Source organism: Suncus etruscus, chromosome 12, assembly GCF_024139225.1.
Source record: "Suncus etruscus isolate mSunEtr1 chromosome 12, mSunEtr1.pri.cur, whole genome shotgun sequence".
Classification (NCBI taxonomy): domain Eukaryota; kingdom Metazoa; phylum Chordata; class Mammalia; order Eulipotyphla; family Soricidae; genus Suncus; species Suncus etruscus.
The window spans coordinates 25,304,206-25,324,686 of NC_064859.1; the positions used below are offsets into that span (position 1 = coordinate 25,304,206).

At 41.1% G+C, this 20,481-nt stretch overlaps 1 protein-coding gene across 1 annotated transcript in view; it reads left to right on the forward strand.

Annotated features, from left to right (window-relative positions):
* The window catches only part of AAK1 (AP2 associated kinase 1), a 186,188-nt gene that overhangs the window by 116,742 nt on the left and 48,965 nt on the right, over nt 1-20,481 (forward strand). Inside the window, 5 exon segments of the mRNA XM_049785043.1 lie at nt 6,088-6,209; nt 7,078-7,159; nt 7,818-7,950; nt 13,024-13,127; nt 15,796-15,875. Coding sequence (XP_049641000.1) covers nt 6,088-6,209; nt 7,078-7,159; nt 7,818-7,950; nt 13,024-13,127; nt 15,796-15,875 — 521 coding nt within the window.

Sequence of the window (20,481 nt, forward strand, 5' to 3'; positions counted from 1 at the left end):
CTTTCTTTGCCCATCTCTCTCAGACCCTGACCAGAGAATCGGGGTGTAAATTATGATTGACAGAGAAGTCGTTGCCTTTATCCTATTGACTTCTACTTGTCTGAATTGAAAACTACCCAAACACTCCAAGTCTCCACTTTGTGCTATCCCTGTGCTGTCATCAACATAGTCACAGCTCACTGTGAATAGATCACCAGGATCATGTGCTCATTGTTCCTGCTGTGCTCCCACTTACTGAGGCCTGAGCAGAAAGTCCATGTACCTTCCTTGTGCTGTGGCTCCATCTTTGCAGGCCAGACCTCAGCAATTCTTAGACAAGCTCATGCTGGAAGCTGCCACCACTGTCTCGAGGAAGCTGGCACCAGGAAGCCCTTTACTCTGCTGACTAGAGAGTGTGCAGGCTGATTGCTGGTTTCTCTTAGCTTTTCTGTAGCAGGATTTTCATATTGTTCAGAGGCAGCATAGTGAACAAGTCAGTGGGATGCAGGGATTGGCCAGGCCAGCTGTGGGGCCCCTTGTGACCCAGCGCTGCCCTGTGTAGAGGGTGTACAGTTCCAGGGGAAACAGAGGAAGGTCCCTCTTGCCCTTTTCCTTGCAAGCTTGGCCTTTCTTTCAGATGGCCTATGGGCAATACTGAGAATTGGCCCTATCTGCTGGTAGCTGGTGTTCTAAAAGGAACTTAATGCAAACTATATTGATAGTCTGTCCTCAGATACATCATTTTAACTTTTTTTTGGAGGTGGGTTTGGGCCATACCCGGTGACACTCTGGTTACTCCTGGCTGTGTGCTCAGAAATTGCTCCTGGCAGGCATAGGGAACCATATGGGATAGTGGGGATTGAACTGAGGTCCATCATAGGTAGCCACGTGCAAGGCAAATGCCCTATTGCTGTGCTATCGTTCTGGCCTCTGATTTTAATATTTTAATCATAAGCCTCATTTATTTCTTTTGAAGATGACTGTTCATAATGGAGTATGCCCTTCTCAGTGGTGCTCAGGGATCTTTCCTGGCACAATACTTTGAATCAGCCATGCCAGGATTGAACTCAAGGCTGAAACATGCTACAGGGACCAAATAAAGGACCAAATCAGAGCTAAAAGTCTTGGTGCTCTAGTCCCACTCCAGTTTTGTTAGTTGGTTGGTTTTGCTGCATTATGACATGCTAAAGGAGGAGAAAGGATTAAATGTAGTGAAATAGAAAATAATTATTATTGCCTCCCTTTGTCATAAGAGGTATTTTGATCTCATGAAGTACAATGGCATGAAGATGCTGTCCCCTTTTTTAGAAACACAGGGTTGAAAACCTGTATTCATCTAATCCTCCCAAATCCCTGGTGGTAATAAACTCTGTGGCTGCTCTGTCTCAAAGCCCTGACTGTTTGGAATAATATCAAGATGAAGAGGTCAGGAAGAGGTAGCTTTTTAACCTTTTAGCTGACGCTATAAGCTGAGTTTGGGAGTGACAACTCTAATAACCCATATAAGCTGGCAGGCTAGGAAATAAGGTCAGTGGCATGGAGCTGTCACAGAGCTCAAGGATGCAAAGACTGGAAGCACTGGTAGCAGCATTCAGCATTTGCCTGCCAAAGCCAAAGTCATTATGCAAATTCTGCAATCAGAAGTGGGCATCCACCATCCTAATCTTGCTTAATGCCTCTTGGCGCCAGACTCTCACACCTGCACAATTGTCTACACACTTCCTGTTCCTATTCTCTCTCCTCCATCTCAGGCTAAACTTATCTTTGTACCTGCAATGACCACCCCCTTGTGGCTTTCCACTATAAGCTTCTCTGCTCTCTTTCCTGCTTGCTTTTTTTTTGAGGGGGGGGGGGGCTCTTGGAATTGTGCCTGGTCTCTAACTGCCCATATTAGTGCAGTGGGTGATGGGGTCATCCTAGCAGGCATACCCCCTCATCCAAATCCTGCCCTACGTACCTTCAACCTTTGGCAAACTTGATAACTAGTTAAGTGGAGATAATATGAAGAATACAAGATAGTAAGAGTGACATGGTTTCCCATGGGTGCACTGAAGGGCTGGGTGATAGATAGTACAGGAACCTTGCATGCAACTGACCTGGGTTTGATCCTCAGCACCCCATGTGGTCCCACCAGGAGTAAATCCTGAGCACTACTTGGTGGGCTCCTTTACAAATGGAAAACAAAAAGAAAAGTGCACAGGACAATATCCAGCACACAGTATGTGCTAATTCCATTTCTTTTTCCTCTACCCCATCTATATGCCTTTGTTCCTATTAGAATTTCACTTATCTAAGTTTTTCACTTCTTCCAAAGGAAGAAGCTTCCATGAGCTCCTGGCCTCATTCATGAACACACTAGTATAAATGTCCGGTCGTAGGATTTCAGTTTTCCTTGGGGGGTGGTCTGTGCCTAGGATAGTATTGTTCTAACCCTGTGGCCTGTCCTTGTGCCTTGGGCATTGCTGGCAAGTTCCCTCTCGGGGTCTTCAACAACCTGCTCCCACACAGAGCCCTAGCTGCTCTGTTCACCAGGCCGTGCTGTCCATGAATACAACCCTCCTCAGCCTTTCCTCTCTTAACTTGTCTATTTTTTCCCCTACAATGTTTATACTACCAAGCAGTTACTTTTCTTAGTTTTGGGGCTACATCCAGCAATGCTCAGGGATCATGGAATCCATAACACATACAAGCATGTATTCTAACCATTTGAGTCATCTCTTTGGCCCTTTTTATATTTCTTGTTTTATTTATTTTTTATTTCAATTTTTTTTGGGGGGTCACACCTGACAGTGCTCAGGAGTTACTCCTGGCTCTGCGCTCAGAAATCGCTCCTGGTAGGCTCGGGGGACCATATGGGATGCTGGGATTCGAACCACTGTCTTGCATGCAAGGCAAAAACACCCTTCCTCCATGCTATCTCTCTGGCCCCATATATTTCTTGTTTAATGTTACCTAGTACATTGGCTATAGTAGATGTTCACATGTATTTGGTTTTCCCCCCTTTGGCATGGAACACACACAACAGTACTCAGGACTTCCCCTTGGCTCAGGGATCACACTGTGCAGTGCTCGAGGGGTACCATATATGATGCCAGGCATTGAACCAGTCAGATGTCCAAGGCCAGTACCTTAACACCTGTACTATCTCTCCAGTCCCTCAGTTGTACTTTTTAAAATAAATGAGTGCCAATGCCATGTTCTGTTGGTGTCAGAAATGCAGTTGGACTTTCATGCTTTACTTGCTTCTTAACAGCAATGACAGAAATAGTGTCAGCTTTACCTGGAAGATGAGCAATAAGCTCAGCAAATATATTCCCAGCAATTTTATTATGATGTTGGTTTTAAGTCATGCATTTGAGATGATTCCTGAGAGGCAAGAAGGTGCGTGTGTGCAAGTAGACACACAGACATATAGATGGGCAGACAAATATACCCAGAAGGTGGCTACAGTGGCCAGCTAGGCCTTGATTTTCACTGTTTTGTTGTTGTTGTTGTTTGTTTGCTTGTTTGTTTATGTCAGGGACAGTGGTAGAGCATGCAACACCTGGAAGTGGCTAATGCCAAGTGATTTCACTTATGTAATTTCATTGGCTCCCGTAAGCAGATTTGCAAGGTCACCAGTGAGGGATTTTTGTTCTCATTTACATTGATTTTTTTTTTTTATTGCTTAGTAAAGATTTCCCTGTATTGATGTTTTCATTCTTCTGTCTACTTTTTTACATACCCTTTCTTTTATTTTTCTTCACTTTTCTTAGTTCTTTATGGTGTTTAAGTTCTTTGTGGGAGTGAAAAAGGCAAGTTGAGGAAGGGAACCAGCTTAGATATAGTATAACTCTTGAGTACTGCATAGCTGAAACCTAACCAGGGATCAAACCAAGTCAGCCATATCAAGGCAAGTACCTTACCTCTCTCTAACTCCTTAATAAAGTATTAAAAATCATTATTATTTACTAATGCCTGTGTATAAAGCATGTTCTGTCTATAAAAATAATAGTGTGGGTGGGGAGATAGTACAGGGATGAAGATGCATGCATATAGTTGAGCTGCCTCAGTTCCTGGAATTGCACATAATTCATGTGGTCCTCTGAACTCTGCCAGGAATGATCCCTGAGAACAGAACCAGGAGTAATCCTGAGCACAGTCAAGCATGGCAGCTCAAAAGCCAAATAAAAGGGAAAAAAATAAACTTTAACCTCAGGTCTTCTACAGATGAATTCCAGGGTTATAAATTAACTAGCAGCACCTTCTTGCCCAATGACACTCATGAGACTCTAAGTAATAATAAGAAACTGTAAACTAGGTAACTACTTGGAGCAAAGGTGTAATTATTTGATTTAGCAGAGATTATCAAATATATAACATAGTATTCTTTTTCTTTTTTGGTAGTGGGGGGAGCATCACACCTGCCAGTACTCAGGGATTATTCCTGGCTCAGGGATCCTGGGTTGCCAGGAATCGAACCTGGGTCAGCTATGTGCAAGGCCAGCATCTTCCCTGCTTTACTATCTCTCCAGCCCATATAATGTAATTTCCAGAAGAATTAGTAGAATGTGTAGAAATAAATGAAATGAGAGACTATGGTGGCTTGTCAGATGGTTTTTGAAAAGAATTGGTGTAGTAATAATAGTAGGGCCTACTAAGTCTCTGGAAGGCCAAAGACAAAAGACATCGGAAATGATGAACTTACTGATCTTAGAAGAGTTTGGGGTTGTATTTTTGTTGAGGGGGACTTTAGGTCACACACATTGGTGCTCAGAGTTATTCATAGATCTGTGCTGGCATGCTCCTGGCATGGTGGGGAAGGGAGACGAGGAGGGTCAGGGAGGACCATATCATTTTGGGGAATCAAACCAGGGTCCACTTTATGCAAGGCAAATGGCTTACACCTTGCACTCTCTCTGACCCATGAATTGCCATTTTACTCCAGCATAGCATTGTATGTCATACCAAATGTTGAGTCATTCGCAATACACCATTGCCTGCTACTTTGGGATTATTTCACTGTTCTCTGATACCAGGATTTCTCTAGTACATACTACTACTCAACTTCATTTATTAAGTATTAGTTTGTATAAACAACCATTAGCAGAAAAACTATCTGTTTGTCTATGGGTCCTTTATCACTTTGAGAAGTAACTAAAACACAGTAAATGTTTATCAATTTTGAAAATCTTAACCTTGTGTAGTAAAGAAATCATCCATGCACCTAGGATGACTAGTCAAATAATTGGCATCATAGAAAAATTAGATTGTTAGGGAACATGGAAACGGGGTGGCATGCATCTGAAGGGGACCTAAAGAGTACTTTGGAAGATAAGAACTGGAGAGGCCAGAGAAAGAGCACAGCCTTTGGGCATTTTCCTTGCATGCAGTTGACCCAAGACTGATGGTAGTTCTATTCCCAGCATCCCATATGGTCCCCCTAAGCCTGCAAGAAGTGATTTCTGAGCACAGAGCCTGGAGTAACTCCTGAGTATAGCCAAGTGTGGCCCAAAAAACAAAACCAAAACAAAACAAAACAACAAAAAAAAGGGAATTTTTTTAGGAGCCTCAGTGGTCACAGGGCAGGATCTAACTAAACTGAAAGAAGGCCATGTGCAAAGCTGCAATAGCTTGAAAAGGTCAGAAATATCTTTGGTGGTTGTTTTGTTTTTGTTTTTGTTTTTGTTCTTTTGGTTTTTGGGCCACACCCGGTAACGCTCAGGGGTTACTCCTGGCTATGTGCTCAGAAGTTGCTCCTGGCTTGGGGGACCATATGGGACACCGGGGGATCGAACCGAGGTCCGTCCAAGGCTAGCGCAGGCAAGGCAGGCACCTTACCTTTAGCGCCACCACCCGGCCCTTGTTTTTGTTTTTTTTCTTCAGAGGTGAGAGATATGACTGGCTGGAAATTCAGGAGCATGTGAATCTTGCTGTCTTTGTGGGGTTTTGTTTTGCATACCCCTCTTACATTACTCCTATTTGGGTACCTCTATCTATTCTACAGGATGACATAGACAGATATGTGGAGAATCACTTTCCTGTGCACATTAATATAATTAAAATGTTTTATTTATGGAATTGAAAACCAAACTTTCCTGTGCATTATTTTGAAATGACTTTTTACAGGTTGAAAATATCCTCCTGCATGACCGAGGCCACTATGTCCTGTGTGACTTTGGAAGTGCCACTAACAAGTTCCAGAATCCTCAGGCTGAAGGAGTGAATGCAGTGGAAGATGAGATTAAGAAGTAAGCTTTGCATCCTTTCTTGGATTTTTGTCCTTTATCAGACCTGTATCTTTACTTTCCTCTGTGAATGAGGATGTCAATGGATATTACCCTCATCTCAAATCATCCTATTAACAGTGGATTTTAAGTGAAGGATAAGATAGACTACTCATAATCATTGATCAGCAAAGTACAATGGAAGAATCTTATAAGTTCTCTGACAGTGTTCAGGACTGATTGTAAATAGATGCTTTGAGTTATGTCATGGAACCTTAAAAAGCTGAGCTCTGCAACCCTGTGCAAGTTCTGCACTGCCCTGATGGATGCCTAAGCCACAGAGCCCTTTGGCTCAGGAGATGTTTTAGCACAAGTCTCATACTTGTGACATCCAGCTACTCCTGTCTGAACATGTGATTATTTATACCATGTTCTGTTCAGTAGCCAAAGTTAAGAGGACTGTTGTTCTGGCTTTATTCTAACAGCAAATCTTTTCATTTTTCATTCTAGTCCACAGAGCATTTAAGCCAGAATTACATCTCTGTTGAGTCATGTTGAAATGGGTTATTGCATTAAAAAAAATAACAAAACATAATGTCAGATAATACGAAGCAGAATTGTTTGAGGATTCACACCAAGTTGTAGGACTTATTTAATGCCTTTGCCTGGGTGCCCCACATTCCTTTGGATAGGAAGATGCTGCAGAACCAGAGATATGTGTGGCCAAGGACAGCTTCGCTCTTGACCTGCACTAATACTTAATACTCTCTCATATAGATTGCTCCCAAGCAACTATATTACATTAAATTTTAAAAAATATTTCTTTTGCCCCTCATTTATTATTATAGCACTGACATATATTTAATGAAAAAAATGAATCTCTTGATTGTAGATACACAACGTTGTCCTATCGCTCACCAGAAATGGTCAACCTGTACAGTGGCAAAGTCATCACTACGAAGGCAGACATTTGGGTAGGTGTCAATTAACTTATCCACATCTTAGATACCAACCTTTAACAGAAAATCCCAAATTTAATCCAATAAAAACACAAGAGGCCACTGTATCATTATCTACTTATCTCTTAAGGTTATTCTGGACCATCACTGCTTGAAGCATGTCAAAGAAAATTACTGTAGATTTCTGTGAAAATTACTCTGGTGACTGCCCATTATTTAGACAATTTTCACATGTTACTAGTTTGTTAGAATTTAACAGCTGAAAATACTTGTTCTTTTTTTTTGGGGGGGGGGCGGGGAGGGTCACGCCCAGCAGCGCTCAGGGGTTAGTCCTGACTCTACGCTCAGAAATTGCTCCTGGCAGGCTCGGGAGACCATCTGGGATGCTGGGATTTGAACTACTGTCCTTCTGCATGGAAGGCACCTTACCTCCATGTTATCTCTCCAGCCCCGAAATACTTGTTCTTTATTGGAGCACAGTTTAGTATTGATGTAGAAATAGTGTAAGAAGTAGTGTAAATAACTAAATTGTGCTATTGTTTCCAAGTTCAAGTTTGTATTTATATTATTTATCTGTTTTTTTAGTATCTCCTGCAAGTGAAATGATAGCAGTACTTTTCTCTTTACAATTAGACTAGATGAACTACAAGTAACATTCTGCATTTTTTTTTAGGCTCTTGGATGCTTATTGTATAAATTATGTTACTTTACTTTGCCATTTGGAGAAAGTCAGGTGGCAATTTGTGATGGAAACTTCACGATTCCTGATAATTCTCGATATTCCCAAGACATGCACTGCCTGATTAGTAAGTATATAAAGTTCCTAGTCTTATGTTGTGGTTTCTTTAAAAAAAAATTCTAATTTTTGTGATGAACAGGAGAATAAAGAAATTAGATTCCAGAAGTTAATGGGCTGAATGTAAAGCTAAAAGAAATCAATTGATAATTGTTGGTCATTTAAAAGTTATGTAACCTTGTCTAGTAAGAGGAAGGGTCTTTTTGCTGGAATTTGAAACTGTTTTCACACCTGAATCAGACATAAGCCAAAATCCTGGTTGTCTTTTGAGCACTAGCATACCATTCTTTTTTCTTGAAGTCGCTGAAAGCTGTGGTACCAGAGGAGCCCAGCTGACTCATATCAAGTGATAAAAAATATTCATCTTTGCAAAACTGGAAGAAACTTAAATTAAAATGATTGCGATGCGTTGGCTAGAATGAATACATAATTAAGACCATATAACTCTCTGGAAGTAGGTTTTCCTCTCATTAGGGTTAATCACTGGATTTGATAACAAGCATCTAAACTCAGTGCTTTGTTTTAAATGTTTTAAAGAGTCCTTATTCTTTTGTACATTGTAGCAAGCAAATGTACTAATATTCACTAACCAGATAACAAATGGTAGAGTAAGTTATCTTTGCACAAATCCATGTCTTAAGACTCTACAGTACAGACTTGACTTTCTTGGGGCCAGAGCGATAGCGGTATGATGTTTGCCTTGCACACAGATGACCCTGGACTGACCCAGTTCAATCCCTGGCATCCCATATGGTCTCAAGCCTGCCAGGAGCAATTTCTGAGTGCAGAGCCAGGAGTAACCCCTGAGCACTGCTGGTTGTGGCCCAACAAATGAAAAACAGACTTTTCTTTTTGTATTGGCCAAGACATGGCACATCCAAGTTTTAAACATTATGAATTATAAATCCAAACAACTCCCCTGCTCCTTACTGGGTTCTCAGTGAGGGACGGGGAGAAAATAGAAGCAGCAGATGTGGTGCAGAGTATCTGACGTATGTTGAGGTGCTACTTGTACCCCATTTAATTCTCAAAATCCTTAATAGTTTATCCAAATGAGGACACTGGGACTAAGAATTGATAGGTAGCATACCATTACTGACATAATTGCCACTTTTATCAGTCAGTTCCTTATATATTTGTTTTAAAAAGGGAGGAGAGTTTAAAGGGTTTAAAGGGATGGAATATGGCATGCAATAATTATTGAATTTTGGAGGAATTAAAACCTATTCTAGAATTGCAGCTATTCAAATTAAATTGGAAGAAAATATGGCAAAATTGGTGAAATTTGTGCAGCACATTGACTTTAGGAAAAACAACTCTCTAACACTGATTCTGCAAACTCTGAAAAATCTACTGTCCCTCTAAATTAAACTTACAGGTCTAAAAATACATTGTCTCTGCCCTTCCTGTCTCTTTTATTCCCAATTCAAGAATCTCCTTGCTTTTCCTTTTCTATCAGTGATGTTACCATTCAAGCCCTGGGTTACTGGCATTTAAGATCTCTTCATATATAGCTGGCAAGAAAGAGGAGTCTGTCATTTACTGAGGGGCATTAGTTTCTTTAGTCTTCTCTTCAGTTTCCTTTCTCTGCCTCCATAGTTCCTACAGGCTCTCAGCTCATGCCTATACTATTCCATCCCCTCTCTCTCTTTAAATTATCCTGCACCTCTTCAGCACATGATTAATCTTATAAAATGCCACTCTATCCTTGTCCCTGCTCAGTCATCCTCACTGCCCTACAGTAGGACCCAAATTCTTGGCACGGCATGTAAGATCCTTCTATTCTGATTCTATCCAACCAGCCAGCCTAATTTCCCGACTCACTAACAAAACTCTGCCCTATCCTTCTGACTCCCGTTTCCTGGCAGCAAGGCATTCTATTGCCTTTTTCCCAGTCCCAGCTTGCTTAGATTATTCATTCACCTGGATTGTTGTTTTCTCTGCTACACTGACTAATTTTTTTTATCCTGACTTCAAGGACCAGCTCAAGTTCTGCTGCTTCTTCACATGGATCCTTTCCAAATTTTGTGTCCAAACTGTTCATTTGGTCCTTTAAGTAATAAGTTTTCTTCTTTGCTGTTTTTATGTGTACCTGTGTGTTTGTAAGTAAAATAAATCTCACATTGTGAAATCACCCCACATGCTGTATTTCCATCTTCGGGCAGATGGGTCTGAAGAAGCAAGGTAGCTGTAAAGAATTATTAAACCAGTCAGGAGAGAATCATGGAGACAGTTTGCCTCTCACCTCATGGTCTTTGCATGCCAACCCAAACCAGTCCAAATTCACCAAGAGGGGGGAAGGTCAAGAGAGAGACAAAAGTACCTATACAGATGGACTTTTACAAGTCAAAGGAATAAATTTAAAGGAAAGAGGAAGTTAGGGGATACGCCTTTGTTTTGGGTTAATAGCTGGGTGTCATCTTACAGTTTCACCCTTTCTGTTCAAAACAAAAATGGAGAAAGGCTACAAAAGTTTTGTTCTATTCTCTGCCAAAGGTGGGAACCCCAGATCAGAACTTATAAAAGTGGCTGCTATTTCACATAGGCACAGTAAAAGTTGGGGAAATAAAAAGAAAAAAATTCTTTTAGCAGTAGAGAGGTGGTGAGCTGTAAAAAGCATCATTAGATTGTGCATACATCATTTCAGTACAGTCATCTTTTTCCATATTCTTGTCTGATCTGGGGTTCGCACCTCTGGAGGAAAACAGTAGAACAAAACTTTTGTAGCTTTTCTCTCATTTTTTTTTTGTTTGAACAGAAAGGGTGAAATTATAAGATGACACCCAGCTATTAAACCGAAACAAAGGCATTCCCCCAACTTCCTTTTCACTAAGCCCTTTGACTTGTAAAACTCCACCTGGATAGGTACTTTTGTCTCTGACTCTACCCTACCCTGCCAGGTTAAATTTGTACTGGGAGAATAAAGAAAAGTCAGTTTGACTTGGTGCACAGAGACCATGAAATGAGAAGCAAGCTGACTCCATGATTCTCTCCTGCCTGGCTTGGCTTATTAATCCTTTGCCATTACCCTGCTTCTTTAGACCCATCTGCCTGAAGGTGGAAATATGGCATGTGGGATGATTTCACAACATGGGATTTATTTTATATTTATGTAACTTATAAAAGACTTTTCCCTCTGCTTCAGAAAGGGCAGATGTTTTTAAAATAAAATTTTGATGTAATGTAGTCACTGTGAGATAGAGTTACAAAGTTGTTCATGGTTGATTTTTAGTCACACAACACCCCTTCACCAGTGTACTTTGCCTGACACCAATGCCCTTCTTCTCTTCCTCCTCCTCTCCTTTTAGGCACTGTGGTTTATAGTATTGTTACTGAAGAGGTATCCTACATACCACTTTACGTTGTTTCAGCACCCAGTACTTCTCCAGAGTGATCATTTCCAACTATATTGTCATAGTGGACCTTTCTCTGTCCCAACTACACTTTTCCGCTTTTTGTAGCAAGCTTCCTACCATGGACTTGACTTCCTGGCCCTTGTCTCTATTGTCTTTGGGTATTATTACACTAATTTTTAATATCCCATGGATGAGCACCATCATTCTATGTCTATTCCTCTCCTTCTGACTTATTTCATTTAGCATAGTACTCTATATTCATCCTTGTATAAGCAAATTTCATGACTTCTATTTTTCCTAATAGCTGCATGACATTCTATAGTATAAGTGTTCCATAGTTTCTTTATCCACTCTTCTGTTCTCAGGCACTTGGGTTGTTTTCAGGTTCTGCCTATTTTGAATAGTGCTGTAATGAACATAGGAGTGGAGATGCCTTTTCTGCTTTGTGTTTTTGGATCCATAGGGTACATATTCCCAGGAACGACATTGCTGGGTCAAATGGGAGCTCAATTTCTAAGTTTTGTTTTTGTTTTGTTTTGTTTTTGTTTTTATTTTTTGGCAGACCCAGTGATGTTCAGGGTTTACTCCTGGCTTTGTGCTCAGAAATTGCTCCTGATTTGGGGGACCATATGGAACACCAGGGGATCAAACTGCGTTCCATCCTAGTTTAGCGCATGCAAGGCAGATGCCCTATTGCTTGCGACACTGCTCCTGCCCCAATTTTTAGGGTTTTTTTTTTTTTTTTTTAGGAATATCCATATTGTTTTCCAAAAAGTTTGGATCAGTTTGCATTCCCACCAGGAGTGAATGAGAGTCCTGTTCTCTCTGTATCCTTGAGAATAGGCAGAAGTTTAAAGGGCCAATTCATAGTTTATGGTAAAGACAGAGATGTACTTTTACGTCATAGTTTTTCCAGATTGAAAAAAATCAAGAGAATAAATAAGTTAATAAAATGTGAGTGTTTTTTTTTCTTGTTTTTTTGTTGTTTTGTTTTTGGTTTTTTTTTTTTTTTTGTGGTTTGTTTTTTTGGGAGGGATCACACCTTGTAGTGCTCAGGTATTCCTTCTGCCTCTGTGCTCCAGGATCACTCCTGGTAAACCATATAGGATGTCAGGGATTGAGCCCAGGTTGTCAGTATGTAAAGCAAATACCTTACGTGCTGTACTCTCTCTTCAGCCCTAAGTTTTATTTTTATAGTCAAGAATAAATTCTTGGGTTGGGCCAGCGAGATAGCTCAAAGAGCATGTTGCACGTGGGAGCCCTATATTTGATATCCATTACTGTATGGTACCCCAAGCTCTGCTAGGAGTGACCTTAGCACTGAGCTAGGATTAACCCCTGAATACCACCTGTTGTGATCCAAAAACCACATCTTTTTATTAAAAAGAATAAACTTCTTTTTGGCAAAATAGCTAAAGCTAAGGACTCTAGTAACTTCTAAGTAACTGACAATAAAGGTGCTATAGAGATCTTGCATTAGAGTTGTGTAATGCATGGTGTATAGGATTCATTATATTTTTGCTAAAGTTTTTAAAACTTTGTTGCTTCTGGGTAAGAGAACTTAAAGGATTAAATATGTATGCCAAATTGTATTGACTTTTATGGGAAATTTAAATAAAACTACTACACATTTTAAAACAAGAAATCTGATCATAGAGATGATATTCTTCCTACTTAATGTGATAACTGTTAGGGCATTATTAAATAAGTTTACACATTTGTCTTAGGATATATGTTGGAACCAGACCCCGACAAAAGGCCAGATATTTACCAAGTCTCCTACTTCTCATTTAAACTACTCAAGAAAGAATGCCCAGTTCCCAATGTACAGGTACGTGAAAGAGGTTTATTAGGGGAAGTAAACATAATCAACTTGTCATTTAGAATCTTTGAGGCTGTTAACCAGCTGTTTATACCTTTATGATGTTCCCTTTAACTGGTTAGGACACTCAAGCAGAGCTAAAACTGAAAATATTTCTGGAATGAGAATCCCATTTTCCTGTGCTGTTCAGTTCTAAAAGAGGCCCTAACACTGTAGGAAATGTGCCTTAGAGATTGAGTTGAACACTTTTTTTTTTTCTTCTTTTTTTGGATTTTGGGTCACACCCGGCAGTGCTCAGGGGTTACTCCTGGCTCCATGCTCAGAAATCGCTCCTGGCAGGCTCGGGGGATCATATGGGACGCTGGGATTCGAACCAATGACCCTCTGCATGAAAGGCAAACGCCTTACCTCCATGCTATCTCTCCGGCCCCGAGTTGAACACTTCTGAGTGGAGATTCACCGGTCTCTTACCTTGTTGACAGTTCACCAAGCCACATGCCTCTTGGATGAACATAGGTGTTTTTTTCTGGAGTAGGACCTAGGAGTTTTCTCCATGCCTCCTGGACCATGAGCTCCATGCTCTTTGCCCCCTTCAGTATAGCAGAGCTTTCTTGATATTTGCTTCTGCTGTTGTTCAACAGTAACTTGTGTTCCTTCTCTTTAGTCTCCCACTTATATGTGTATGTTAGAACACTAGAATGTTTCTACACTTAAGTAATCCTAAACTCTGCATTCACAGTTTTCAGAACATAATAGTTGGAAAGATCCTTTTTATAGTTAGCATGTTTTTATAGTCATACCTTGAAATGATCCAGCTCTTGAAGAATTCTTTACTGATGTTATGGTTCTGTAATAAGTACTAAGTTGGGCTCAGAGAGATAGCACAGCGGTGTTTGCCTTGCAAGTAGCCGATCCAGGACCAGGGTGGTTGGTTCGAATCCCGGTGTCCCATATGATCCCCCGTACCTACCAGGAGCTATTTCTGAGCAGACAGCCAGGAGTAACCCCTGAGCAACGCCGCGTGTGGCCCAAAAACCAAAAAAAAAGGTACTATGTTCTTATCTGGAGTTCTCTAACTATATTCTTCTCGTGTTGAACTTTGGATACCACGATTGGGACCTGGGTCCTGATAAATAATATGCCTTTTCCACTCCCACAGAATCAGCTGTGCTAATTAGTCTGATGGAGCTCAGAATGTTCCATTGTTGTGGATCACATTGATTGAGAGAATGGAGCCAGACCAATCCTGCTCCCCAATGTTAGATCCTCTTGACTGGGCAGTGAATGCCTGAGTCCTGAGAGGAAGCTCTTCCCAAAGGGAAGGAGGGTAAATGCAAAACCAGAGAAACTCACTTTTTCCTCCCTGTCTTATCAGTGAAATGAGTTACTTTTTATCCCATCCAAGGGAAGAATGCTAAAAGGGGTGAGAGGAGCTAGGCAGTATCTCAGCCCTGGAAACGTAAAGGAAATGGGAGATACCTCCTGGAAGTACTTTTTTGTTTGTTTGTTTGTCTTTTGTTGTTTATTTTTGGTCACACCGGCAACACTCAGGCTACTCCTGGCTCTGTGTTCAGAAATCACTCCTGGCAGGCTGGGAGACCATATAGGATGCTGGGATTCAAACCACCATCCTTCTGCATGCAAGGCAAACGTCCTAGCTCCATGCTATCTCTCCAGTTCTAAAAGTAATTTTTGTTAGTAGTATTTCACTTACCGGTTTTTCCACATTAAAAGCATGACTACTGGATGATAACCTAACAGAGCTGCATTTTCTTTGCCTACCTCACTTTCCCAACATCAATTTAGGTACCATGAATTTTAATTCAAAGCTTTTGAATGGGGGCCAGAGCACAGCAAGTAGGGCATTTGCCTTGCGTGCAACTGACCCGGATTCCATCTCCAGCACTCTATATGTTCCCCCGAGCCTGCAAGGAGTAATTTATAAGCTCAGAGTCATGAATAACCCCTGAGTGATGCCAGGTGTGGCCTAAAAACTAAAAAATGGGGGCAGAGGGAGGCATTTGTACAGGTAACTGGTTACTAGGAACAAAAGTCACAAGTCCTGGTCATTTGACTTCTTGCTCTCAGTACTGGGGAGCAGTGGTCTTGTGGCAGCCAGTGCTACCCCAGGAGGTGGTGATAGGGGTGTGGTGGGGAAAACTACAGGAAGGAGCCCTGCTCATCTTCTGGGTTGCAGCATGTCTCGCCTGCCTGGAATGAGGTGTTGACTCAGCAACCAGACACATTATGGCTGTGGATCTCCCAGCTTCTGACTGGAAGATCGAACATACATTGGTTTGGCACATTAGTGTGCTCTGGCTTCCCAAAGAGCTAGCTGAGAGCTTGATTAGTAGTACAGATTACAGGCATCTCTTCCCATTCTTTCCAAACAGCACAGCCATGCTAGGATGAAGGGCACCAAAATTCCACAGGGTATACTGTTGCCTGGTATGGGCTGAGATGATGGAGCGTGTGCTGTGCAGGTGGCTCATTTTTACTCTCAGTACTTCCCCTCCCCAAGGGTCTGAGTTTAGTGTGAGACATTTAACTTATCTCTGAGCCTGGAAATGACTTCTGAAGCTTCCAGTATATATTTCTATCAGATCAGTCATGCTAGTTAGTCTTTCTCAAAGAGATGTGTGAATTCCTTTTTAAAAACTTTCTTTTAATTGTGTAGAACTCTCCCATTCCTGCAAAGCTTCCTGAACCAGTGAAAGCCAGTGAGGCAGCTGCAAAAAAGACCCAGCCAAAGGCCAGGTAAGAAGTACCATTGTGAGCTCACTTCCTCGTTTTGGCTGTCTGAGTAGCAAGCAAGAGTGCCTTGTATTTCTTGATTATTTAAATAGCCATAACTAGAGGCTGCACAGAGAAGGAAAGCCAGCTCTGTCTTTCTATGCATAAGCTGTTCTTTGGGAGTGGAAGGAGGATTATAATGAAATACAGTGATCTACATTTGAAAGAGTCTCAAGAATTCCACAGCTGCTTCTTTTGCTTGGGAGCAGGTGCAGGGATATTCAGAGAGGATGCTGTAGTGTGATTAATAAATTGGCCTAAGCCTATGTCTTGGCCTTTGTTCAGCCTCACTCACCACCCTAAGCCTCTACCTCATTTTGGTTCTTACTTTCCCTGACTAGCCATCGTAGGTTAAAAGTACAGGTCAAAGCACCAAGTCAATGAAGCAAAGAGACATTTCTGTGCTAGCTCTTGCTAATTATATTGTGTGGTTTCTGAGGGTCTTCCAAGAAGACCTAACCTCTTCAAAAAGCAGATATCAGGAGAGGATGAAAGCAGTTAGGATTGTGTTTGGGGAAATATCTCTGTGAAAGAAAGAAATTAAAGTGAGAAATGGCAGTGAGTAAATATCACCCTTCCAGAAGGAAGAGAAGGTTGGGTAGAAATGACCTGGAAACTCCAATGGTCTGGAGAGATGGTACCGGGTAAGGCACTTGCCTTGCATGTGTCTTACCCAGATCATATGATTCCCTGAGCACTACCAGGGATCACCCCTTACAAAAGAGCCAGGAGTTGCCCTAGAAATAACTGTGTCAGGTGTGGCCCAAACCACCACCACTATTCCCCAAAAAAAGAGAGAAAAAGAAAGTGCTACATAGTTTGAAGAGGGTTTACCAGAGATGTCCAGGAGACAGAGTCACCACCAGGGAGAAAGGGGAACCCTTAATCGAAAGAAACTGCATCCCTTCATCTCCCTATATCTGGGATGTGAGAACTGGGAGCAATTTACAGAGAATGTGGCCACAGGGTGGCCCTGGCTATGGATTTCAGAAGCACAGGACCAATGCACTTGATCTTTTTTTTTTTTTTTTAAACTTCATTTATTATTGATTAATTGGTTGTTGGGCCACATCCAGGGGCACTCAGGGGTTACTACTGGCTCTGCACTCAAAAACCACTCCTGAAAAACTGGGGGATCATATGGGACATCTGAAATCAAACCGGGTCCCTCCCGAGTCGACTGCATGCAAGGCAAAAGCCCTACCACTTTACTATTTCTCTGGCCCAAACTTGATCTTTCTTACTCTTTGTAGTTGAAGATCTCCATGGTCTTTTCTCAGGCTTGCCAAGTCTTCCCAGTGAACCTCAAAGGATTGTTCAAGAGATGCTCGTGCCCCTTTTCTACCACACTCCCATAGCAAGGAAAGTTATCAGCAAATATCACAGTATACTAGATAGGAGTGCGTGAATTTGAATGAAACAGTAAAATAACTTTTACATCTAATTTCCTAATATTTAAAGAATGTTGCATGCATAGAACATTTTCAGATGCATATCTCAAGTAATGTGATTTTGGGGCCAGAGCGATAACAGAGTGGTGGGGCATTTGCCTTTCACACAGCTGACCCAGGACAGACCTGGGTTCGATCCCCAGCATCCCATATGGTCCCCCAAGCCAGGAGCAGTTTCTTAGTGCATAGCTGGAGTAACCCCTGAGCATCACCAAAAACCAAAAAAAATAAATAAATAAAAGTAATGTGATTTTGGTTTTGGGGACGAGAGAGAGAGAGAGAGAGAGGAGAGAGAGAGAGGAGAAGAGAGAAGAGAGAGAGGAGAGAAGAGAGAGAGGAGAGAGAGAGAGAGGAGAGAGAGAGGAGAGAGGAGAGAAAGAGAGAGAGAGAGGAGAGAGACTGACTCTTAAACTACCCATGTTACTTTGTAGTAGGTTGATTTTTTTGCTTCCATTTCCCATGCTCACCTCTGGGAGAGAGAGGAGAGAGAGAGAGGAGAGAAAGAGGAGAGAGAGAGAGGAGAGAGAGAGAGAGACTGACTCCTAAACTACCCATGTTACTTTGTAGTAGGTTGATTTTTTTGCTTCCATTTCCCATGCTCACCTCTAGGGGTTGATTTAATTAACTTAGTCTTTTGGGTTAATGATCATCTTGAACTAGGCTGAGACATGGTCAGAATTCCTATCCCTATTCTAACAATGCACACACATTTATAAAAGTTAGAATAAAAAAACAACTAAACCAAAAAAAGAAAAAAACTAACATTTGAACTATACTTTGTTGTGTAGTATGGGAAAGACAAATGTGAACATTAAATATTCAGTGAAGATGAAATTGTTATCAACTGTAGTGTCTAAACTCTTGGTTTGCATGGACTTCAGTATTGCTATGAGAAATACTGACTTTACAAGCAAGAGACTGTGTCCCATCTGTCCTCTCTATAATGTACAACTATTTCATTTGCATTACCACATTTGCTCCATGATTCTAAGATTTAGGTTTGTCCTTATATTTTTATCTTATTTGTTTATTTTGGAAGGCTGCTCCAGGATCTGGTGTCACTCTCATCAGTACCGTACTCTGGCCACCTGTGCTCAGGCCTGGTGGTGTTAAGTACAATGCAGTGCCCAGATTGAACCCTGGGCCTCTCACCTGTAAGACTTTTCCTCTTATTTCTTGGGCCTGGTCTCCAGTTGTTAATTGTTTGTTTGTTTTGTTCGGAGGCCACATCTGGTGGTACTCAGGGCTTACACCTGGCACAATGTCATCTGGTGGGGTTTAGGGGACCACTCGTAGTGCCAGGGATCAGATCTAGGTCTGCCTCCTACAAAGCAAGTACCTTAATCTCTACACTATTGCCTTGGTCTCCTTAATTCTATTTTTAAAGGAATCACTGTGAATTGAGGTATCCTATGTACCAGATACTGTCCTAGGAATGCACTATACATAAGATCACTTCCCCCCTTAAAATAAGATCATAAAGTTATTGTTCTCATTTTACATAGAAACAATGAGAGACTTAGAATCGAATTTGTATTGGAAAAGTTAGCTGACCTGTGATTAGTAAAACCACCAGGATTCTGTTGTCTATTCTCTTATCTCCTCTACGTATTTAGTGATTTGCCCAAGATCACGCTAATAGGACAAGTGAGAGCCAAGTCCTCTGGATTTTCTTGTGGCTAATTGAGGTCTATGCAAACAAACATTCTGAGCACTCTCCAGCCAATATTCAATGGTGCTTTAGTCTGTCATCAATGCCTTTGACATTTGTATTTGCTTTCAGAAGCAGATTATTTTCTTTTATTTATACACAGGGTACTCAAGGCTGAAAGAGGCAATGTGCAATATCTAGTTTATTCAAAGAGAGCTAGAGCTCAAATCTAGTAGAATCCCAAACCCAACTGCTTTTAAAATGCTACTCTGAGGGGAAAAAACCACACATATCATTTTGTATTTCATGTAGATTGACTTTTATGTAAGCCTGTCATGTCCTCACCCTCGGTTTTTATAGTTTTTACCCCTTTCTTAATAACTTTATTTCCCAGCCCACCTCCCTCCTCCATACTGTAGCCTTCCCCAAATATGACAGCTTTTTTTAATTTTAAGCTCTTCACTCGGCTCAAGAGCATCCATTCGGGGTGCATGTGAAAAAAGCTCAAAGTACACAGTGGACATAACTTGGATGCAGCCATTGCCCTGCTTCCTGTTTTTTATTTCATGGTGTTCATGTTAGATATAATCTGGAAGTATTTATGAAGCTGGATTATTCTGGCCTTAATCTCTGCCATGCTCCCTGATGTACAGTTTTCAAAGGATGCACTGATGTGATTTGCAAAGTAACACAACTACCTGAATGGCTGTAAATGAGTGAAATTACACCTGGGCTTTAGTGCCATCAGCAGATGCTCCTTGCTTATGTAAAGCAAAGAGACCACATACTAATCCACTCTGTATTAAATTGGGTTAGATATGGCTATAAGTGTTAGAATGACATATTAAAGCTTGCTAAATGTCCAATGACAGGTGAATGGATAAAGAAACTGCTATGTGTACATAATGGAATGTTATGCAACAGTAAGAAAAGATGAAACCTTAAGAAAGGATGGGGGCCAGGGATCAAGTGGTCTCAGGTGCATTGATGGAGAAAAAATGGTCAGAACTAAATATCCCAGCCAGAGTCAACAACAATAGAATTGAGACCTAAATTTTAACAATCTAAACTCTTAACGGGCCTGTTATACTGGCAGGCCAGGGGACAAAAGATGGTGGTATAGGATGTACTCTGGGATCACTGGTGGAGGGAGGTCAATGCTGGTGGTAGGAATGGCTCTGATTCACTGTATATATGAAATTCAGCTGAGAAGGATTTTGTAGGTAATAGTGGATTCAGTAAAATAAAATTTAAAAAATAAAAGAAAAGATGAAACCTTGTAGTAGATCATGCTAAATTAGATGGGATTTTAGGACATAATTACTGCCCAAAAGAATTTTTCTGTATTGAAATGTATTTGCCTGGGTAATCTTACTTGTAACATCATTGATATATAATATCCTGTGGAATATCCTTTGGGAATTATCAATTAAATAGATCTGAAAATTTAGCATGAGAGGAAAATTAA